The sequence below is a fragment of the Dinoponera quadriceps genome, unplaced genomic scaffold, assembly GCF_001313825.1.
Source record: "Dinoponera quadriceps isolate SergipeBrazil2010 unplaced genomic scaffold, ASM131382v1 scaffold707, whole genome shotgun sequence".
In the NCBI taxonomy this organism is placed as follows: domain Eukaryota; kingdom Metazoa; phylum Arthropoda; class Insecta; order Hymenoptera; family Formicidae; genus Dinoponera; species Dinoponera quadriceps.
The window spans coordinates 769,706-792,620 of record NW_014555450.1 but is presented as its reverse complement, the minus strand read 5'-3'; the positions used below and the strand labels follow the sequence as shown (position 1 = coordinate 792,620).

General features: G+C 47.7%; 1 protein-coding gene across 12 annotated transcripts in view; it reads left to right on the top strand.

Annotated features, from left to right (window-relative positions):
* The window catches only part of LOC106744207 (collagen alpha chain CG42342), a 178,373-nt gene that overhangs the window by 105,042 nt on the left and 50,416 nt on the right, over positions 1–22,915 (top strand). For 7 of the 12 annotated variants that reach the window (XM_014618754.1, XM_014618755.1, XM_014618761.1 and 4 more), the window contains exons 2-6: positions 9,458–9,537; positions 11,523–11,558; positions 13,053–13,088; positions 19,856–19,927; positions 22,584–22,670. In XM_014618754.1, the coding sequence (XP_014474240.1) occupies positions 9,458–9,537; positions 11,523–11,558; positions 13,053–13,088; positions 19,856–19,927; positions 22,584–22,670 (311 nt within the window). The remainder of the gene's footprint in view (positions 1–9,457; positions 9,538–11,522; positions 11,559–13,052; positions 13,089–19,855; positions 19,928–22,583; positions 22,671–22,915) is intronic. The other 5 variants (XM_014618758.1, XM_014618757.1, XM_014618753.1 and 2 more) reach the window with 4 other exon arrangements.

The window sequence follows — 22,915 nt, the reverse complement described above, 5'->3', positions numbered from 1 at the left end:
TAAACTTCCCTTGGTTACGGAATCCAGGAACCACGCGGTTACGAAGATGATATTTCCCGTTTCGAAAGCAGATAGTGGGAAGCAACTCCCGGCCGCGTTAAAGCTCGTCGGCGATGGCTCGATATAATCGCGCGGAAACGTCTGCCGGAAAAGAAAGAACAAAATCCCGTAACGAAGTTTACGACCGGTCGTCCCCTAATACACCCCCCTTATGATCGAGTAGAGTTCAAAATACTCGGGCGGACTTTTTTACATTTTACGGTGGATCTAGTCGACGTTAATGCCGCCGCGCGGGTTTTACGGGAGCGGCGGGTCAAACTCGGCGTTTTTCTTAAAAAATGGATCGCCGAGGAGATATTAAATATATCGCGTTTTCATGGGCGTGCAGAGGGAAAAAGAGAGATAGAGAGAAGCGAGCGCGTACGATCGGTGAGACTCTCGAGCACACACCGTATACGTGAACTGGGGAATATCCGATTTATTTTATAGCGCTCTGCCTCTTTATTTGCGATCGTCTTACCGCGCGCGTATTTCGCATATTTCGCTTGATTTGTATTTGAGAATATATCTCGGGGAAAAAATGTCAAGATAAACTGACGTAATAAAACTGAATCGATAATCCCCTCGATACGATACTCTCTCGCGGAGGCGGAGATGTAACGCGTTCACTTCGATTGTGCGGATAGAAGCGAACAAAAGAAAGAAGGCGGCGCCGGGGGGAGTCGATGTTGATTTTGATCGACCGCGCTCGTTCGGTAAGAAACGCGAACAGCGGAAGGGTAATTATTTTCTTTGGCTATCGACGGCTCTTTCCCCCTTCCCTCTCTCTCTCTCTCTCTCTCTCTCTCGTTCGCTCTCTTTCTCCGCACGCCGGCTCCCGCTAAATACACTCCCGGGAGTCCACGGCGCGGTTCGCAAATACGGTCGCGGCCGGTAATTGCTTTTTAACAACCCGCGTCCGACAAAGGCAATTAACTCCGCGGAAACGCTCGCGCTGTCGGTGTTTTAAAGACGGGTCCCGGGCGAAAGTCGGCGCGCGTGTAACGACCGTCGTCGCGCGGAGATGCAGTGCAACGTACCGATGAAAAGTTCGGGAAAAAAGGAGGAGAGCGAACGTCATCGCGCGCGTTCCGCTAAAATAAATTTCACGGCGATGCAACTGAAGGTTTGACTACGCGAAAACCCGGGTCGGGAGGGAAGAGGGGAAGAGCGAATTCGTTTTCACGCGCAGCGGTGGAAAAGCAAAGAAACCGACCGGCACGGTTTGGATTTTTCTTCTCTTTTTTCTTTTTTTTTTTTTTTCATCGAAACGCGTCGTTTTTATGCGGCTGGATAATAAAGACGCGCGACGCTTTTGCAATTATACACGCGCGGTTATTTTGAGCCCGCGCGGCTGTCACGCTCAGAAATGTATTGGCTTTTCCGCGGGAAAATTCAAGCCGCTAAATCCCGTTTGGCTTTTTTCACCCTGCTCCGTTATCTGGCCCGGTATCTGGCGCTCGTAACAATTAATGAACCGCCATGCGTCGAACGCTGAACCACTCGCGAAAATAAACCGCGTCGCGCGAGCCGGCACTTTTTCATTATTTTGACGAACACTTCACGTTATTACGACGAAAAATACATCCACTCTGCTTCGTGCCTAACGTCGATATGAGGAGAATTCGTGAAATATATTTAGCCGGGTGTTAAAATAAAATTGGCTGAATTAAATTTCATCAATTTGACGAATTTAATTTAACAAGTTGATAAATTTAATTAATCGCACTGATTAATAAGAAATAAACCATTGTATTAAAATGGAATGCCAGGATTTTTCGCCGAAACTTTCGACGTTAAGGTAATTGCAGCATAAAATGCGTTTCTAACGAATCCGTTGAAACTTGCTTTATACGTAGATTTAAATATGACCTATTGGCTCGATTAGAAAATGTAAGAGAAAGTATTTTTTCAATATATAATGACAAACTCGTGTAAGAGCCCCTCAATATCGCCGCTGAAAATCCGGCGCCCTATGATACTAACTTGACGGATCTAAAGCGCGCGTAAAATCGCATATTATTACATCACCGTGCTCTCATATTATTACTGCTTTAAATAGAGCCCCTCATTTAGCTCGCGGAACTGCCCTGAAGCATAATTCGGCACATCCACACGAATTACAACGATAATACTGACGGACTCCGTCGCTGTGCATTTACGTTATAAATGAAGGGGAGTAAATCTCTGTGTGTGTCCTTCTCTTCCTCTCTCCTGACGCGATTGAGAACGCGCGCGACGGTTAACAAATTCTAGCCGGGCGGGCGCGTTCCCTCCTGGATTATATCCTCTCCGTTATTACACAGACGGGAAGAAGGAAAAATGGAACTAATCAGCGTCAGCTGATCCCAGTTCGTAGACGCAATCCTCTCTCTCTCTCTTCTCCCGGCAGTCCCGGTGACGCTTCGTCGACCGTAGGGAATACGGTCGATTTCTTTTCCCGTCGAACGCTCGCGGAGAAAGGCCGCCTCACGACCGCCTAATAGAAAAGAAGGAAATCCCGCGGAAAATGCGCCCGTCGGGAAACCGTGCCGTCGCACGGCTTTACGGCCGCCGATCATTTTCCAGCCGCGTGACTCTATTTTGCGGAACGAGCGCGCGGCGTGTCGTTAACGCGACGCGTGTGTATACACGCGGATCTCCACTCCATCTCCCTCTTCCTCCTCGGAACTTTGCCAAAGCGTCGCGTTAATCTCATTCTTACTCGCGCGAAAGATTCCAAGGGGGTTGACAACATCGGAGGAAACAGGCGGGAGAAAGAGAGAGAGAGATAGGAAGAGAAGAGCGAAAAGAAATAAACAAAGACTGAGGAAGAGAGAGAGAGAGAGAGAGGGAGGGCAAGTTTTGCCGCGGGCGCAAGGGATGGAAGTTTGCCGGTTTCACATTGCACGTCGCCGTGGCGAAGTATTTCAGTCTAGACCGGTTATTTCCCCGCGCTCCTTTTTCTCCCCTTTACCGCGCTTTTCCGCTCTTCCCTCTCCGCGCCGAGTCGCGCGTCCTCCCGCACCGTGCATTTGTGCAAATCGGCCCAGACGAAAAAGATGAAGACACGCGAATTGCCGAGCAATTGGGCCGCTATGTCGCTGGAATCGCACGTATGCGAACTATCCCGGGACACGAAATGCACAAACACGCGAGGCGGCGCATTCTAGCGGCTCGATTGGAGCGGGAAATGTCCCGTAAACGTATCGCAATTTAGCTTCGGTTTTAAAATGCGCGCGTGTGCGTTACATACAGCGGGCATCCGAAAGACACCGATTCAAGTCGGCGAGTTCATTCTTTCGTCCCGATGAGCGCGCATTTCCGCCGGCCCGAAATCCCTTCCTCGCGTCCCGGTTCGCAAGAACTATGTCGATTCCGCTTTCAATCATCGTGTCTCTCTCGTCATTCGTTACTCTTGATTCTACAATTTTTCATAGACGAATAGGTAGTAGGGCAGTGAAAGCCAATTAGTAGATACAATTTGCCGATATTTTGCGATATAATTATACGCAAGTACAATGAAAACGCAGAAAATCAGGTGCGAAATCAATGAGGTGAAGAATGTTGCGTTAGAAAATGTATAAATTCTTTTTTTAACACACGTCTCCAAAACCTGATATTAGGAACACTAGAACAAAGGGTTGGCATTCTAAGGTTAATAAGAGAGCCTCGATGATTCGTTCGATAAATAATGTTTTTCATAATATCGCGATACAAGGCGAGGCGACGACGAGAATCCTTCGTTTCCTTCCTTATTTCTTTTTCTTTCTAATCCCTCCCGCCGACATTGCACGCGCGCACAATTCGCTGAGACAAATGCTAAATTGTAAACAGCGAATGCTCTCTCGACGATCTTGTTTACAGCGAGCATTTTGCAGGATAAGTTCTCTGTAATCCCGCGACAGCTGTCTCGCCTCCTTCGCCTCGTGTGTCTACTTATACCGCAATCCGCTCCGGTATGGCAACGGCGGTTGCGATCCTCGTTCCGGGGTCTTTTCTTGCCGCGCCGCAAGCAGCGATCTCGGCGGTGTCCGCCGGCGCAAACTTTCCTCGTTATAGCGGGGTATTCGCGACAAGTAGCGCGCCCGGGGAGAGGCACAGGCTGGGACGGCGTCCGTCATCTGCGGTCTGATGAGAACCGCGGCGAGGGGAAAACTTGCCGCGCCGGGAGAATAGCGCGCGCGCGCGGGTAGCCGCTTTTTATGGCGATACTGATCGACGTCGATCGATCGCCTCGGCGCGCAACACCGCCGACTCTTCGTCCCGTTCGCGCCTGCTTCTTCCGCGCCCGATATCGAAACACGAGCGCCGAACCCGCTCGTCGCGTTTCTTGCCGCGTGTAGTTTCACAGCGCGCGTCCAGATATCGTATCGCGCGGGAAATCAATCCTCGCCTCCGACGAGGATCACGACGGTTCTTCGGGTCTGACTGCAGCGAGTGATCCCTTTTACTCGCGAACAGTACATTTGTATTTTGTCACGAGGATGTTGTATCGAGCTTATAAATGTAATAAATCCCGCGGGAGGATCTTATTATTGACGATTGTGAGCGAGGTGAATCACAAGTATGCTTTATCCGAACATATTGTACATTCGAATTTTTCATTCACAAAAGGACTGTGTCCGTCTTAACACGGAGATAAATCGTTCGGTCCAGTACGGTCCAGTTTTATGTTGCCGCGGTAAAATCTGTCAGTTACTACGCGGACAGCCTATACGATTTCGTTAAGAGTACTAATCGCCATTCGCTGGGTTATCCTGCCGAATCTGCAAATTATTCTGCTGGGGGAACAACTTGGTGAATATAGGAAAACACAGTTTTGTTCTAACAGCAAATTAACGTATCCTAAGGACGAATTCACTCGGCAGAATATTTTCTATCCTGGTAATAAAACTGTTTCTGCTCCGATTATGAATTCGCTAATTTGGTTATGCCAACTAAATTTGACCGTCGCAATGAATATGCAAAAGCAGCGAGATACGGTTTCTATACAATAGCAAATTCTTTTTGCATTTCAACTGACGAAAAATACTGCTGAAGCCAGAGACACGATTTGTCCGGCTTTTGGCGCAGTGAGTCAAACAGCTCGTATAAAATAATATCAGAGGTTTCGAGAAGATTTCAAACAAGTCTGTGTCTCCACGACAACGCTCGACCTCACTTCGACAAAAGGGACAAAAGACGCCATTTTTAACACAGGCTGGGAAGTTGCACCGCACTCAATTTATCCTCCTCGCCCTTTCAGATTTTCATCCGTTTCAGTCATTGTAACATTATTTTCAACCGACACGCATTTTAAAACCACAGAGAGCATTCGAAAATATATTCACGATTTTATTAATTGAAAACCGTCAGGTTTCTATCGCGATGGAATTCGACAGCTGTCCGATAGATGGTCATCGATGTGTGATAACAGAAATTATTCTGATAATTAAAATCGTACAGCTTCCATTGATAAATAAATCTTGATTTTTGGTAATGAGGAAAGCACCGGATTAATTTACACGTTTAACATTCAAGGCATTCGAATGAACAAAGCCAGTGAAATTTCAGATATAACAAAAATACGAACCTCATTTAATACACTAGAGAAGCGGCCTTCGGATAAGGGGGGGAGAGGGCGGAATTTGTAAAAACTATCGCTCGCTCGCCCGTGAAAATTTTTCATACATTTCCCGCTGATACGTTTATAACGTTCCCCGCGGATTTATTCTCGCGAAGTCGCCGAGTCGTCGGCAAAACGAAAACGTCGCTCCTATAATTTTGATTGAGCCGTCGGCCGGATATGATATATCCAGTGCCCGCAGTGCGTCCAGCACTCCTTCCGCGCGCGCGGTAATCCTCGAAAGGACTCTGCCTCTCGACGTGTGCGGGATTATGCCATCTGCCTTTGACTTTTTGTTCGGAGATCGAGATACGGGGAATGAGACACACGAGGCTGCCGAGACGTGTCTATGTGCGTCTCCGCCAGCTGCCGCCGTGAGAGATACCCACGTTCGGGCACGTACGTCGTGATTTCTTCAGCGCTTCGTGGATCACGGGCGTGGCGTAACACGTCAGGCTGGATTATCCGAGTTTCCGCGGGTCGCTACGGGCGATCGCGAACAATTCGCGTTAAATAGAACGCGCACGGATCCCGTCGCCGAGAGAGAGTCGCCACGGGTTTTTGCAGCTGTGCGCGCGCTCCTCTCTACCGGCATTTCACAATTTCATAATCAACTAATTAATGAGGGAAGCCGAGAAAGAGACCTGTGTATGTGGGTGTGACAAATCGATCGTTTAAATCATAATATTAATTAGTTTAATAATAAACCAATGATTTATTCATAGAATCGTTCCAGTCGTATTTACGTCATCGCGGCGAAAGCCCTCGTGTGCTCCTTTAATGTAATCATAAAACTTGGGAACGCGGATAGTCGCGATAAAGTTCAAATTCCCCCTCTCTATTTCCCTCCTCGCCCGCGCGATCTCTTTTAACGTTCGACCGTAAATGTCGTGGTGGATAACTCTCGAATTCAAATTTTATCGGGCTAAAGGCCACTTTGACGGATAACGAATGGGCTTCTGTGCGCACGTACGTTTTGCAACCGTGAAGCCCGACCCGTTACAATCTTTTACGACCCGCACGAGAAGCTATCAACGAGCCCGACTCCTGTTGCGGGAAAATCAATCGTCGCGGATTGATCGGGAGAAATATACAAATAAAATTCGGCACACATGCATGAGGTTTTAGTGAACCGTGCCAATAAAAGCCGTTAGCTGATATTTGCTTGCTGGCTCGCCGACGTTCCCGATGAAAAATTCTCGCCTTTTCCCGCGCATGACCTCTCCGCGCTCAAACTCTCCGATTGTAAAAAACGAGAAAAAAGGAAGCAGAAGAAAGAGAGGGGGAAGGGAGAAAGCACGCCGATCCGCCCCCGCGGGCGACTACACAGTTCGCGGCTTCCCTCTCCGGAGGATATGACGTCATCCCTCGCGCCGCCGGCGGCGATAAATGGAAAATAAAAGGAGAATCGCCCTCGCGAACGCCCTTGTCCGAGCGGGCAGCAGCCCCGCGAATAAATCACGATCGAATTGTTCCCCGTGTAAGAGAGGGATCCCCGACCCTGAACGTCATGCAGGTCCCCGCCGGAAATTAGAATAACTCAGTCAACGAGATGAGCGAGAGGGAGAGCAGCGCATCTTCCCTCGGGCGTTCGCGGAGGAGCGTGTCCAACCGCATCCATTTGTTATTAACTGCGATCCACGAGTCGTGACAATTGCCAGTTCGGTCGCGGGGAAATACGCAGTTCTCGGCAGAAGTACGGGAGGATATCAATCGCGCCGAACCGGTCGGCGTTTCCACGTGAAGAGACGCTCAGGGAATATCTCGAACAGCTCGTTATCCCTATTCCTGGAAGGTCCCGTGATTCGCAATTAATTCGCTAAATTAGTCGTCCCTCTTAATGGGCTCGATGGATTCGGTTAAACTCTTAGCGGCTTGAAGTTGCCCCGTATGCCAGTTCGGCACAGGTGGATGCAGCGTGATATTATTTAATCACCACGTTTCGCGAAGCGATATCGGAGTATAACATCGCGCGACATATTTCCGGCGGCGAGTGGCCTGATCTTCGTTTTTCCTAGTAATGAAGCTTGAAAACAGCAAGCATCCACCGGTCGAACAAAGGGAAAAAATCAAATGTCAAATAAAACGTGTCCAAATAAAAAAAATTAGTTCCGTTACGTGCGCGCCGTACCATGTCGCGCGCGCTCCTCGCCCCGCCTCGTCTCGCCGTCAAGCCGGTCGGCCAGATTTTCACCGGGCGCGCGTGCGCGCAGTTCCCCTCGATTTTCCAAAATACCTCCGACCGACGACGAGAACGAGGACGTAATTTCATTTCGCGTCAAATCCATCGGTCCTTTCGCCCATTCACTCCGACCCGCCGGCGTTTGCACTCTACGGGGTGATCCGTCATTACCGAATGCCTCCCCAGCGGCACGCGATCCCGAGCTAGACGATGACATCCCCGTCGCATACGTTGACGAAATCGTCCGAAGTTGAACGTCAAGTTTGCTATTCGAGAGACCAAGTGTTCCGGTGATGCGTGAGCTTTGTAGGTGTAAGCGGGTAATGAAGGTCTGCTCTTCCCGTTAACTCTAACTGGACTTTGCGTTCGGGTTTGAGAAAAAACATTTATCGATACGAGATGGCTGTTAATTTTGGCACGATTTCATCAGCGGAACAATCATGCTTCACGCAACATTGCTCCGTTACATCTGGAAATTACACCATATGTTTATAGACCATTGATGATATGTATACAATATTTGTAATTTAACCGTTGAAGAGGATCCGACCGATCGATACGTTCGGCAATATATTATTATGATATACACAAAAGGTGGTACATCACGTGTAAAGATCATTTTATTTAAATCCTTGTCGCATTATGATGTCCGTTCATAGGCTCTTAATGGCCATTTTACTCCCTTTGATTGATATAAATCTGGCTATAATTTTTTAATTGGAAAATTGCGGGATGAGATTTATAATTTTAAAAGCTTGAAAAAAACCCCTTTTTTTTTCGTTTTTTCGCAAACTTTTTCGATTTATTTTCGCGGAAAAAATTTAAAAAAAAGCGATTTATTTAAAAGAAATTAGGTAGAAAGTCTTTTAGTGAATTGCAGATCCAGTGAAATTCTAATAAGCGAAGGAGAGCATCACGCACGAGGCGTATCAGGACACCCTGTATAGACATCGCCCAAGTTTATCCGCGGGCATAGCCCCGAAAACTCATTTCCACCGTTGGTGGTAACGCTTCGTTAGCGGCGACGCTGCAACTATACAGGGTGTCCGTTTCATGGTAGCCCTCTTTATTTGCTAAACGGTTAGTCGTGGGATAAAAGTTCTTTTTGCGACGGTGAATAATTCGACTGCAGCCGTCGAATGGATATATTCGTTTCGCGATGATTCACCGTATTTTCACGGAGTTGAAACGGACGTATCCAGCGCACGAGGAAAACAACGTTGCTAGTTTCGCGGCGCGGCGAACGCGAAATTACGATAAAGTCTGAAGAGATAATTCTATAATAATAGTAACAAATGAAATAAAGTTTATTCTCGCTCGCGCGTGCGGGTGAATTTAACGCGTGGGCGAGGCGATTAATAGACTCGGTTCCGCGAGTTCGAGAACTGCCGATAAAACCTCCGCCGCGTCACGAAACGCTTTGAGGCGAAACGAAACGGAGTGCTCGGCCGTTTCGGTTAGAATGGCCCAGATTGGTAGGTCCGAGCAACTCGCTCGCAGTCGGAAAACACCAGCGTGGGATACTTTTACATTTACTTTTACATTTTGTTGCTTGTTCGAAACTGCTATCCTTCCAATCGGCGAGGGAGTTCGCAAGTTCCGAGGCTGTGTGTACAGACAACTCAACGGTGCCGTCCTTCGTGTTTCAGGTCCGCCCGGTGAGCCAGGTCCACCCGGCAAGCGGGGCAAGAAAGGGAAGAAGGGCGACCCCGGGGAACCCGGCGCGCCGGTGAGTACTCTCCGTGCCGATGCTCGGTATCGCCGGCACGCCGTATATATGATATCGCACACGTACATACCCTCCGGTAGAGAGTAGTGCACCCCGATATACTTCGCACGTGCAGTTGTGTGTGCGAGTGTGTTTATTAGGGAGTCCCAGCAGCTCCGTGCATGAAGTAGTTTAACGGTATACCCGATATATATATATATATATATATATATATATAATACCTACGTCCCCTTCTCTGGACGCGAGACTGACGAGTACACGTGGCGACTAACGTAAGCACGCGCACTCCTCGCGGGAGACACGCGCACGCACACACGTGGTGAGGAAAGTTGAAGTCGTGTCTGTGAAAACGGCATGAGATTAGATTTGAATGGAGGAAGAGCATCAGAGCCGACGTGCCGTTTTATTTTCGGGCTATTGTGGAAAGTATAAAATTAAAGTGTACGTGCATGGATGCAGAATAGATATTCTTCTCTGTCAAAATGTATGAATTTTATGAAAATTGTCGCATATAGAAATGATCGAAAAATAAAAGCAGTGTAACCAGATTATTTTGTACATTTCTTGCGCATCTTTACGTGCTATTTTTAACCTTACGTATCTTTTTAAATTTGGGAAATTTTACGATGAGTGTTGCATTTTTTGTGAAAAGGGATCCCTCGACTTCTTCTCGACCGTCTGAAACAGACAAGAAAAACGAAGGAAAATCAGTCGCCGGTAGAATAGAAACTCTTCAGCTCCAGCTACTGTAGACGAAATTCTTGTATTGTCCGGAAGGGTTTAGTACTTGACAGAGCCAAGAAATATGGGCGTGTCGGTTTGTCACACCTCATGTCAGTCTTCATGCTTTTTCTCCAATAAGTCAAGCGCCGTCCCATTGTATTAATCGTGACGTATGCGTTAGAAACATTATTCCGTTCAATCTCACAAAATTTCGTCGAGATTTTCGACTATTTTTACGGATGCGATCGAGCCGATAGTTTTTTTTTTTTTTCAGAGAGCGTATTCGCGTTGGAAAAAAATTCAAGTTTTCGACAAGGAGAATAAAGATCTCGTTTGAATCGTGTTTTTCTCTCAACCGTCTCTTCTTTGATTCTCCCTCAGAGAAAAATACCGAACGAATGGAAAGTCGATCGTGGCGGTGCAACGTCGTTACCGGTAAAGCGAAAAGGGCTTAAATAATTAGCAACAAAGTTAGCTGCATTTTGATTTCATTATCAAGTCCGACAGAGAATAAGAGAGAAAGAGAGAGAGAGAGGGCCGGTAATTATCTCCCGAAATAACCAATTCATAATTTCGTAATTATTATTCGCGCGCGCATTTTTCATTATGCAGCGGCTTGATTAAACTCCCCGGAATAGGAGATCACCGGTTATAAATACAGATCTTATGCTATTAATCTTTTATACTATGTTATTACTTACTTATACTTAATCACGTTATACTCTATTTGCCGACTCGGCGTCGGGATTTTCTACCTTTCACGAGAGCCACCGCGTTCGTTTTTCGCCGCCAGCGTCGTGGGTGTTCTCCGGCGGGGCGCGATCGGATTTCCCTCGCGATTGGCGATCGTGCGCGAGTGCATCGTCGTACGTAATCAAAGATCGGATCGCCGGGACGAGGAGAGGAGGGATTGATACCGAGGGGCGAGAAAGAAAGAGAGAGAGAGAGAGCTCCGAGCGAGTCCGTGTGTGCGCGCACGTGCGTCCGTGTATGCGTGCGCGCGTGCTTATACGCCCGTGGAATATCTAATTGGCCGGAATAATTATCGACGGCGGTGTGTACGGGTCCTTAACGTATATCGGGCCCGTCGTATACACACATCGGAGGACCGATAATATCGCGGGCACGATCGGCCCGCGGAATAATCGCTTTTGCATGCGCGCGAGAGAGTACCCTGTAACCCCCCTCTACCCTCTGCCCCTCCGTCCCCCCCTCCTGCCTCGTGTAAACGAGTTTTTAATTTTTTATACCCCTTCTTACAGGGTGTGGCCGGGACGCCGGGCAAGAACGGTTTTCCGGTATATTATTTTTTATTTTCTTTCCACTCCTCTCACTTCTCTCTGTGTATGTCGCTCTCTCTCTCTCTCTCTTTCTCTTTCCTTCTCTCTCTTTCTCTCTGTCATATTTTGTCACGCACTCTTTCTCTCTTTTTCTTTCGGTCCGTTTTTTTTCTCTTTTCTGTCTGTCTGTCTGTCTGTCTTTCTATCTTTTCTTTCTGTCTGTCTCGTTCTCGAACACCACGACTCTCACCACACTGCTTCTCGTACATAACAGCCATTAAGTGCTATTAATACATATCATGTAGCCGTTGATGTGCGATTCTACTCGTTTGGCCTGCTTCTTTCTTCGCGTTTGTGTATCTCGACCTGGATCCTCTTCCGGCTCGATATAGCAGTGTCCATGTAGATGATTTTTTTTTTCTTTTCCTTTTGTACTGTGTATCAGTGCGATCCGTATCAGTGTGATGGAGGCGCGAAATCGGACTCGCGGCATCCGCTTGCGAACACGCTGCGTCGCCTTCGACGACTGACGGCGCAACTCCGGTATACGCGGCATCGCGGAAACGGATTAATTGCATTTTCCGCTTGTCGCGAGTATCCTCCTCGCGTTAATTGCTGGCAACCCTGAGCCGCCTATCAACGTTCCTGATTCTCTTGAAATATCGAGTTATCGTTTCGATGCAGCAGCTGCAACTGCACGGTCGAATGTCGCCCTCCAAGCGGCCTAATTATGAAAAATAATATTCCAGACGATATCGAAAAAATCTTGGATAACCTCTTGGATAGTGTCTGAAAGATAAAACGTGTGGCGCATATGCGGAGAAAAGGGATATTGCTGTTGCAGCGAAATAATCGTTGCTACTGTGTGTTCGTGCATAAAATAAAATTTTCAAAACGAAGAATTCTTTATTACTTTATATAGAATTCTTTAAAAACGCATTCTGCAATTCGTGTAACATCCGTTCTATAATAAAGTCGACTTAATGAAGGAGATAATTCCACGTAATGAATATGCATTTTCATTGGTGCAAGGTGTAAAGTGAAACCAATCGTTTCTGACGATCGTGTCTGATTAATAATGATAACTACGCTATTAAAAGAGACTCGGAGAATATTTTAGCGCGGGGACAAATTGCAAATCCCGATATGAAATCGGATAAGAGATGCGAAAGCTGCCCGTCGGGAGCTCGAGGCTGCGCGAAATTGGAAATTCACGTGTGCGCCGGATCAAGTTTCTATTAACAGCGCTCTCCGTCGCGATTCCCGGTCTCTGCAAGCGTATGTACGTCGAGGATCAATCAATCATGCGAGAATGCACTTTTGTCGTGTCTGGAAGCATAACGACTCATCGCAACTCTGGTCTGCTGTTCGCGCTCGCCCGTTTACATGTTACATACACAAGGAATGAAAATCTTCAAGGGCGCGCTCAGCCCGCACAATTTTTCTCACCTTTCTCCGTTCGCCGTAGCGACGCGTGAGCGACGAGTAACACTGACTGGCGTGTTCTTTCAGGGACCCATCGGCTTGGACGGACCCAAGGGTGACCCGGTAAGTTCGGCATAATTTACATCTTAATTCGTCGCGGCGCTACACGAGAGAGCGCGCGAAATTAATCGCATCGTAAAGGCGTGAGAGAATATTTTATTCGTCACGCGGTCAGTAATCTCGTCGAGCAACGTTATTTAATAGAATAATGAATATGCGCGCGAGAAGGGGAATTTTTAATTACATACAGGACGAGACGTGTCTCGCAAGGCGAGCAACATGTTTTACCGAAACTTACGCTCTCGGTCATAAGGAATTCAATGATTTGCTCCTTTCTCTATCGAGGTCAAATGTAACGAAAATGAGTCGTTGAAGAAGTAATAAGAGGGCTGGAAATCGCGAAATATCCAGCTGGCGATAAACGAGAGGTGTCTTTTAAATATCCATTCCTTGTCGAGATGAACGCTCGATATCGGCCGTTTGTGCATATTTTAATTGGCACGGTACGAAATTAGGTACGTTATCTAGATTTCCCGTCCTACTTTCGTGCCGATGCGAAAAGAGGTCGCGTGAGACATTTCGGGAACATCTGTCTATTGCATTATTCTCAGATATACGAGAGAGAGAGAGAGAGAGAGAGAGAGAGAGAGAGAAAGAGAGGTCAGGTACGTCTTATTTAAATAGCATATCTGGCTAATTTAATTAAACAAGTAGCGCAAACTTTTCTAAAATATAGTCACGGGTGACACGAAGTCACTTCGGGAAAGACGGCGACCGAGAACGTCGCGAAACCTTTCGGAATGACGGATGTAAAGTTAATGAAACGGAAGGGGGGAGGGGGGGGAGGAAAATTTGGATATCGAGTTTCCGTCAAATGCAGCCGTTCCTAAAAGCGCGAAACTTCCAGTCTACTTCGCGTCGTATTTCAGTCGGGATCGGAATAACACGTCTAATTGGTATTTCGGGATACGGCTCTTGTCACCGCAGGATCGCGCGAGATTCGGAACGCGCGCTTCGAATATTAAAACGAGCCGTTTCGCAACGCCGGGCCGGAACTCTTTTTCTCGTCCCTTTTGTTCACAACAGCTGACATATGTTGAACGAATGAGCCGCAAAAATGCAGAATGATCAATCATACGGGCGATACACCCGGTATCGTCCCACGGTTCCGCTGGCAGACACGTGGATTTTGACGGGCGCGCGGCGGCGGCGGCGGCGGCTCACATGCAAGCGACGTGAAAACGTTATCGAAGTTTAAAATCAAATGAAACGCTACGGGGAATCGATGCAGACGTTTTTGCCGGCTTTGCCGCGAATACTTGCAAAAATACGGTTAATCGAGGTAAAGCCACTTTTCGCTTTGATCACGCGCAAATTCGAGAGCCGGCCGTATCTGCCTCTACATCGCGATACAAATAAATATTCGCGATGTACGTGGTCGGGGGAATATGTGATAGCAAATTCGCAGTTTCGTGCCTGCGTGGAAAATTCCTTCGAATCTAATTGGGAGTCCGGTTTTGCAAGATAATTTACAGACTCGGCTGTTACGCTAAAAAAAAAAGCGCTACCGTTCGAGTAATATTTATTATAATTATTTGTTCCAAATAAAATGTGTCGCTCCAATACTCTTTAGCAAATTTTTATTAAAAGTATAATTGAAATATAATTGACTATATATTTTTGTCGTATAAATAGACATTTACTTGCGTGTATCGAGAATATCAGAATGCATTTTGGAGAATATTTACTGGACAGGAAAATTGAGATTTAGAATCATTTCTTCAAGGAAAAGAAATATCGCGTAATTCTGGTAAATACTTTCTTAAATTTCAAACCATCTTACATACGCATTGAATAAAATTTATCTACAAATTAAGACGTCAGTGCGATCAAGTATTTACCACACAAGCTACTAAAATATCCTTAAATTAATCAAGATGTTACTTGATTTAAGAGATTAAAAAGCAGATAATTGCGTTTACTTGATTCCAGCGCTCTTTTTTTTTTTTCTCGCGGATCGACACTGATCTCTCTCTAGATCGCGACGAAGTGTCCCGGGGCGGAAGAAACACAGGGGGAAATCGCAGAGATTTAATCTCACACCTGCGAATACACCCACGCGGATGAGAAGGCCATCGCTGGAGGAAAGAGATCCGCAAGAGCGACAATGATATCGCTTATGCCGCGCTCGAATCGCCGCTGTCGCGCGCGCAGGCAGACAAATCGCGTCGGGTTAATTAGCGTCCGCAGATGGAAGGGATAAACTTTCGCGCGGCGAGGGAAGTTTGTCGTCGAGAATCGGCGCGAAATTTCAACCGTTACCCATAATTTACGGCCTTAATTCGCGGCGGTAGCCGGCGGGGGCCTGTCGCGCGGCGATTTATCAAGGTTATATTTTTCAGCGCGGTAACACGCGCCGGTCGAATCGGATTGGAAGATGAATCGGACTTTAAATTGAAGATTTGCTCGCTCACTTGCACACTCACTTATACTCTATTAACCGCCGCGCTGTTCGCGCGCGTGTCGAGGCGTCGAACGGCGCAGTTGCATATCCGTGCGGTCGCCCCGCGATTTTCCGTGATCTCTCAGCAGCGGCTCGTCGCCCGGACCTATTCATCACCGATCGCTATTACGCTATTACGCCTTCCTTTCACGGAAAACCGCCATCGTGAGCCGTGGATCGCGGGGAGGGGAGGACGAGACGAACGAGAACCGGTGGACGCGCCAAGTCACCACCACGCGGCGTCGTTCTCTCGCATCTCGAGCTATCATCCATAAATGTATAATAGTCATGCATAGGTAATGCGAGAGACGTCCTCTCGCGAAGGCGGAGGACGCGGTCGCACGCGCGAGCTCGCGAATATCGGACCGACAGATTGGCTATTCCGCATTCCTCGCCGTCTCGTCCGTCTTATTATCGCGTTAACGCGCGCGAGCAAGCGCGCGTCATCGCTCTCGATGTTCCTCCAGTGAGCGACGAATCCCCGCGAGCGTGTCTATTATCCGCGGGCGGAAACTCGGCGAAGTCGCTCGCGCCCACATATATATCGGAATTCACCGTTCCCTGTTTACTCACGGATCCGTCTTGACGGAGATCCTTGCATGCGTGCTCGCGCAACGCTCGTGGTTGCGCGCAGCCCCTGTATATGCATAACCTTCCCCTCCCCCTCTCTCTCTCTCTCTCTCGGTTATGCGAGGACCTCGCGACACGCAGTCTTTTCGCATGACAGGCCCTTGCTGCACGCGTCGCCCCTTTGTGGCCGCCTGGTTTGCCTTTACGGTAGAACAGCCTCCGCGTCTATCCGCGTACCTGGCGGTGTGTGTGCCGCGTACATACACACGTTCGCCCTGCAGGACGTGAAATTACCGCTATTTCGCTCTTTCTCCCGTTTCTCAAAGATAGGTGATAAATCAAGGCGCATTAACGGTTCTCGAGGTACGATCGGCCAACGGACGTTATTCTCTAATTAAACTCGAGTATTTAAACAAGCCCCGAGCTGTTGTTCAAATATCTTGGGAAAACCGACCGAAGCTCTCGCGTGTTTGTTTGTCTCGCTCGTGTGTTCGATTCATCTTTTCTTCTTGATTGATTTTGCACATGACCGTATCGTGATCCGAGACTCGGGATACTCGCGATAAAAAATAAGAAGTCACGAGAGAAAAGAGAGACAGGAAGAGAGAGAGAGAGAGAGGGAGAAGCTTTAATTAAATTCTCGTTAAACAATCAATTTCGATCACGAACGAGTTTGCTAACGAAAGGTCTGGCCCGGGACACTCTGTGCACTCTGTCGCACGCTCGGATACCTGACAAACCAGGGAGAATATACACGAAAATGTGCTACGTGGGTAGGACAGTGACGTGGCTGGTCGTCGGTGGCGGTAAAGTACAAACGACAGAGCAAACAGGAGAGCGGAAGAATGTGTCTAAGCGAGCTAGCTAGAGAGAGAGAGAGATAGAAATGAAGATCGGGAGCGAGAGGACAGATAGAGGAGAAACGTAGAAAGAGACAGAGAGCAATAAGTGCATTGCAAATATCGCGACGTATTTGTTCTGTCGATGGTCGGGAAGAAAGGACCCCCGATCGACTCCTTTCGTGTTCCTCTCTTTGCCCGGCGTTTCTTTAAACGAGCGTGGCAAACGAGTGTGTATACAGTCGCGGCGACCAATACGCCCGGGCGCTATCCCGAGATTCGAATAACGAATCTCGAAGCGTTTATATCGGATTTCGTGCAAATAGTCCCGCGCGGGTTACAGGAGCTGCAATTTGCCTCGGGATATCGCGAGTTTGCCCGATGCGTCTGCGAACAAGCTCTGCGTGCCCCCCCACACTGACGCTGGAGCGAGAGAGAAAGAAAAGGGTAGCGGGAGAGCTCAATGAGGGGAATAAGGAACGAGGAATTAAAATATAGGGAATTAGGAGCGAGGAATTAAATTCCGACGTATGGACAGGCTTCAATCCGCACAATAGAGGAATAGGGAAACTAGGATTAGGAACGCTGTCGAAATTCTATTCCTCTTAACTTGTGTGCTTGCAGGGCTTCGTAGTTGGCTGAAAGTTAAAATGTTTAACGACCGTTAATGTAGGAATGGAAGGCAATTTTAATGAATCGATAATTACCAAGAAAATGATAAGAGTGTTAATGATGACATTAGAAGATTCATTCATTAGAAAATTCGTTCGTTAGAAAATATAATAAAAATGATAATGTCGTTTTAAAACATTCTTACATATTATCTTCTCTATTCCTTTTATTGTCATGAAAGAAAAATTACGAAAAATTCGAACGAATGTTTTTGAAAAATTCGCCGTACCGTCTACACATATGTTGCAGCCGAGATTGGATCGAGGTGATTGTTTGCTGGGCAACAGATCAATCGCTTCGGACCGTTTGCGTCAAGACCGAAAGATTATTGTTAACCGCAGCAACCACACAATATTAATATTGATCCGACGACACACTTTCATATTTGTACATTCTTTTTTAACATTTTAATTTTTTCTATTTAAATTGATATTGATTGCGCCGAAGAGGGTTAAAACGATGTGACCGAAACGTACGTTCTTTTTAATTTCAAATTTTTCTAGATTATCAAACGTTCACCGCCAACAACAATATTTGACTTTTAGATTTATATATTTTTTTCGAAATTTGCACGAGCGTATGCTCGTCGGACTGTCTCGTCTCGGCGAATTATTAAATCACGATCTTGGTCCTCTCGCTGAATCGCTCGAATTGAAAAGGGAAGGAAAGCTGCCGGTGCGCGCATATCCGTCATTTCATATGAAGTACAGTTTTATATACGGTCGAGCGTTCTTTTCATTCGGCGAGCGCCAGTTGCGGAGAGTAATTCTGCGCGATGCGCCATAATAGCACTCGTGCATTGATGCAACGGGCACAAATGAATACGATTAAAATGCTGTTTGTACGGTAGAACTGGGATGATTCAGCTTTTTACGACCCGCGCTTCAATCGAACACGCGACCTCGCAACTGTAACGCTATTAAATCCGATACTCGAGCGCTAGTTATGATATCTTTAACGAAATAATAACAAATTTTTAGTACAATAAAGGGGTAAATATTCTATGTAATACGTAGGTACAAAATACATAGATAAATATTTTTCCTAAATTGCCACGAAGAAATATACAAATATATTATAGTCACTTTTTACCTGAGCTGCCGTTAAATTTATAAAATATGGGCATTCTATATATATATTTTTGTCGTCTCTCTTAATAAAAATGCTCCGAAAGCGCACTTTATTATATCATTCATTCCCTTGGTTTTTCCTCGTTATGAACTGTTAAACCGTACTATGAAAAGAACTCGCTATATATTAGGTTATACAAAGATAAACCTGGGAAGATAAGAATAGGTGTTCTTTTCTTGTTTAAATAGCCTTCGTTATTCTCAGAATTTGGAAACAAAAATGTCACATTTGGCCACTATCTTGATGTCTGAGAGATCACTTTTTGTCATCTTCTCTGCCAAGAAACAATTACTATTTCACTCTTCTTTTATTCCGGTGACTGAATGGCAGCGCTCTAACAAAAGCATATTCATCATATCTCATACTATTAATTTACAAAACTTGAAATATTGTCTATATTTCTTGAATTATAATAAAATAATTTTTAACTGCCATTTTCCGTCTCAGCACGTAAACATAGAGACGGTTAAAATTCGAAAAGGATACAATTTATGATACGAAATCTGTCGACCAGTATTGGTGGCTCAGAGAGTGTTAATCTCTCACGAGTGTATTACCGGGAGGGATAATCGATGACGACGCGAAAGTAAAAGCTGACTCGCGCGCGGCCGAGCTGAACTTCTCGGTGGATTTCAGCAACGGAAAATTGTATGAAAGAAAAAGCGCACCGTCTATCTCACGAGAGCAGAATACGGTGCGGAGCACTTTCATACAAATATTCTGGACTGGGTTCTGAAGCGATTGCAGCAGAATCCTTGATTAAAGCTGGAGATGATAAGCGCCCGTGGATTCAACGCACAGAAGTCATTCCGACGTTGGGAAATCTCAGGCGCGTTAAATTGACCGAGACGAGATAGTGAAATTCCGAAAAGTAACGCAAGAAAACGAACGCGCTGCGGGGGTTCCCGGGTAGTAGGGAGGAATGTTCTCTCAGCGCGCTCGAAGGAGAGAATTCCTTGCGATTAACGATTACAGATCGAAATAACCGGGAAGGGGAGAGAGGACGTCAGATCGCGCGACGTTCATCTTGCCTTTCATAAAAAAAAAAAAGAAAACAAATTTTACCCCGTCACAATTCGTACATAATACACAGCGTGCGCTCTGTCTGTTCGCAGGGCCGACCCGGGGACAAAGGACAGAAGGGTGAACTGGGCAGCCCCGGCTTCGACGTCTTTTCCGCAGTGAAGGTATCTAGCTACGCTATCCGGCAGGAGCAAAGCAATATCCGCCGTCGCTGGCGCACACTCGTAACGCGAAAATGCGTGCCGCTCGCTCTCTCATTTCTCTCGCCCGCACCTTCTCGCCGTCCTTCGGGGAGTGTTAGAGAGAGAAAGAGAGAAAGAGCGCAATCTCGTAAAGCCCCGCGCGTGTTGCACGCGCGCGGACGACGCGGAGAGAAGAATACGGGATAAATTCTGAAGGACGGCGCGAAAGCGAGGAGGGCAGGCGAGGGGGGGGGGGGTAAGGAAGGAGCGGGACGATATTTTCATCGCGCGCGTAAAGCTGCAAATCCTATTTGCGTGGTAAAAGTGCACTCGAGCGGGGACGCCATTAACGCCTTCTCGATCGCGCCGCCGTCAGGCGTCAAAGGACGCGCGATTAATCGAATAAATTACACGGATTTCGAGACTCCCCATCCGGCTTCGGGGAAATTTCAGGTGTTGGGGCGAGAGAGGGGGGAGAGGCGAAGAAATTAATGTCGCGTCGGCGAGGCTCATTCCGGCGCGCGATCGAAGCGCGAGAAGGAGGCGGACTCTTTTGTACGTACCGAATTCTTGGAGGACGCAGCGCGTGATCGAAGAACGAGGGGAATTTTGCAGGTCGCGGGAGGAGTGTGGGCAAAGGACCCGCGGCCGCGTTTATTCGCGATAATTAAATTTCGACGGGAAGAAATAGCCGGGAGAGGGGATGAAAAATCCCAATTCGCAGCCGGGGATCCGCGCTTTTATTTAACGTCGCGTTAAATCGAGGTCGAGGACCACCGGGACCGGTGCTTCATCCCCCTCGAGCGCACTCGTGCCGATTTCTTTCCCGGTCGGACGGCGACAAAGGACGGAGAGGGACGCGTTTCCTCTCTCGGCACCTCGTCGAGGTCGAGAACAGGCGGCGCCGGCAGCTTCGTCCTGAAAGTCGAGCGGCGGCGTCCGACTGCATTGAGAGGCGCCGACGCGTACACCGGCAGACGCGTCCGGCCGTGCACATGCATATGCATATACGCTCGCGTCCAGAACAAAACCGAAGCTGCTTTCTCGATCCAGCGCAACAAGCGTGCCCCGGTGTGCGCGTATCGACCGGCGGCGCGCTCGCTGCGCGCCGACGAGCGTACCCTCGGAGTCCGGGTGCGACGGAGTCATTTACGACTAGATTATCCTTAAGGAGGAGTGTAACACAGTCGGAGAAATCGCGAGATCAGCCGGGCATTCGAAGCGTCTAAACCATCGGGCCTTCGAAATGTCCCTTGCCGTGCGACCTGCACCGGCAACAAGCTAACACGTTCGCTGCCGGACTGATTTCCCACGACTTTCCGCTCACGATACGTGAGCCGCATACACCCCCACCCCCCCTCCCCCTCCTCCCTTTCCGCGTTATTGAAACTTTTATTTATAATGTACGCACGGGGAAAAACAATTTGCTGGCACAGCACATTTTATGCTGTCGCAACAAAATCTGTCGGTTATGTGGATAGCAAAACAACTTTGTTACATAGAGAGAAAAGTGTTAGATTCAAGTAAATTATTATTCCAATGCTCCTTAGCAAGTTTTTAGTTGGGTCAATATTAACTTGATCGAAGTAAAATATTTGCCGAGTAAATTATCCGAGTAGAAAATATACTTACTCGATCCAAATCAAATTTACTCGAGGTGAAAATTTGCCAAGGGGTATTGGAATAATTATTTACTTGAATCTAGCCCTTTTTTCTGTATACGAATATTAATTACTACGCGTAGCATTATTTGAATCTACAAATTATTTTTCTGTAAGAACAAATTAGTAAATGTGCTAGTAAATGTTTTACGTGGGGCGTGTGCGTTCTATTTTCGCGGCAGCGAACGAGTTAATTAAATATTTCAGAAAAGAATTCCTTGACAAATTCCCAAATAAACAAAAAACCGGGATTTTGCTGGGAAAAAAAAAATGACGAATTGGCGAAATATCATTCATAAATAAATCCTGAATTTTTCGCAAACAACGAGGAGGAACTGAGAACTGAAAACACAATGCGTCCGCGAGACGCGAAAAGGTATCTTTCGCTTCGTCGAAATGACGGCAAATATTTATTCGAAAAAATATGTCGGGAACAAAGAGCAGCGGGAATGAACGATATTTCGCACGTTCGTTGCGAGGATGAGAAGGTAGCGAAAAATTCGAGGTGCAGCTCACGGTCGTTCACGGGTTACGCAAGAGCGAGGTGCGCGAGATCACTCCGCGAAGGATCGCGCCAGCTGGCGCGCGCGCGCGCCACTGTCATTGTCGTCGTCCGTCGCGAGGCTCATCCGCGAGAGGAACGAACGATCGGCCGCGCCGTCAAAACGCAGACGGCGGCGGACGTAAAGCGGCGAAATTGCCGGAGCCAGCCAACCCGTGAACGACGAGCTTGGAAAAAAGAAGGAAGGGAAAAAGGAAGGAAACGGGGCGCGCACCCGTCGATCTCCACCCGTCCGACTCCGCCGCACACGGCCCGTCCGTCCGTGTTGGTGAAGCGAATTTCGCGCGATCCGTTCCGCGCTCGCTCATTCTCGCACGATCGCTCGCTCGCTGCCCGTCGACGCATCATCGACCGCCAGCCAGCCAACGGAGACGACGCAGCAGAGTAAATAAATAAATCGTCTTTTCGCCTACGGGTCAATGCACAGGGATTGGGGTTAAAGAGGTCGGTGACGACGCTCCGCGGCGGGACGCTCGGCTACGCGGAAATCGTCGCCCTCAAGGTAAACCGGCCTCCTCCTCCTCGGAAGGCGCGGCACGCTTCACGGTGTGCCGCGATCCGGACGGACGTCCCTCTGCCCTCCCGCACCCATCATCGTCACCCCCTCCCTTCCCCCCACGCTGTTTCCCATCGTTCTATCACCGCTACCTCCACTACTATATCATCGCCATCACCATCGTCACCACCGACACCATCGTCGTCGCTTCTTCTCTTCTTCTTTTCACCCCCCGCCCTCCCCCCACCTGC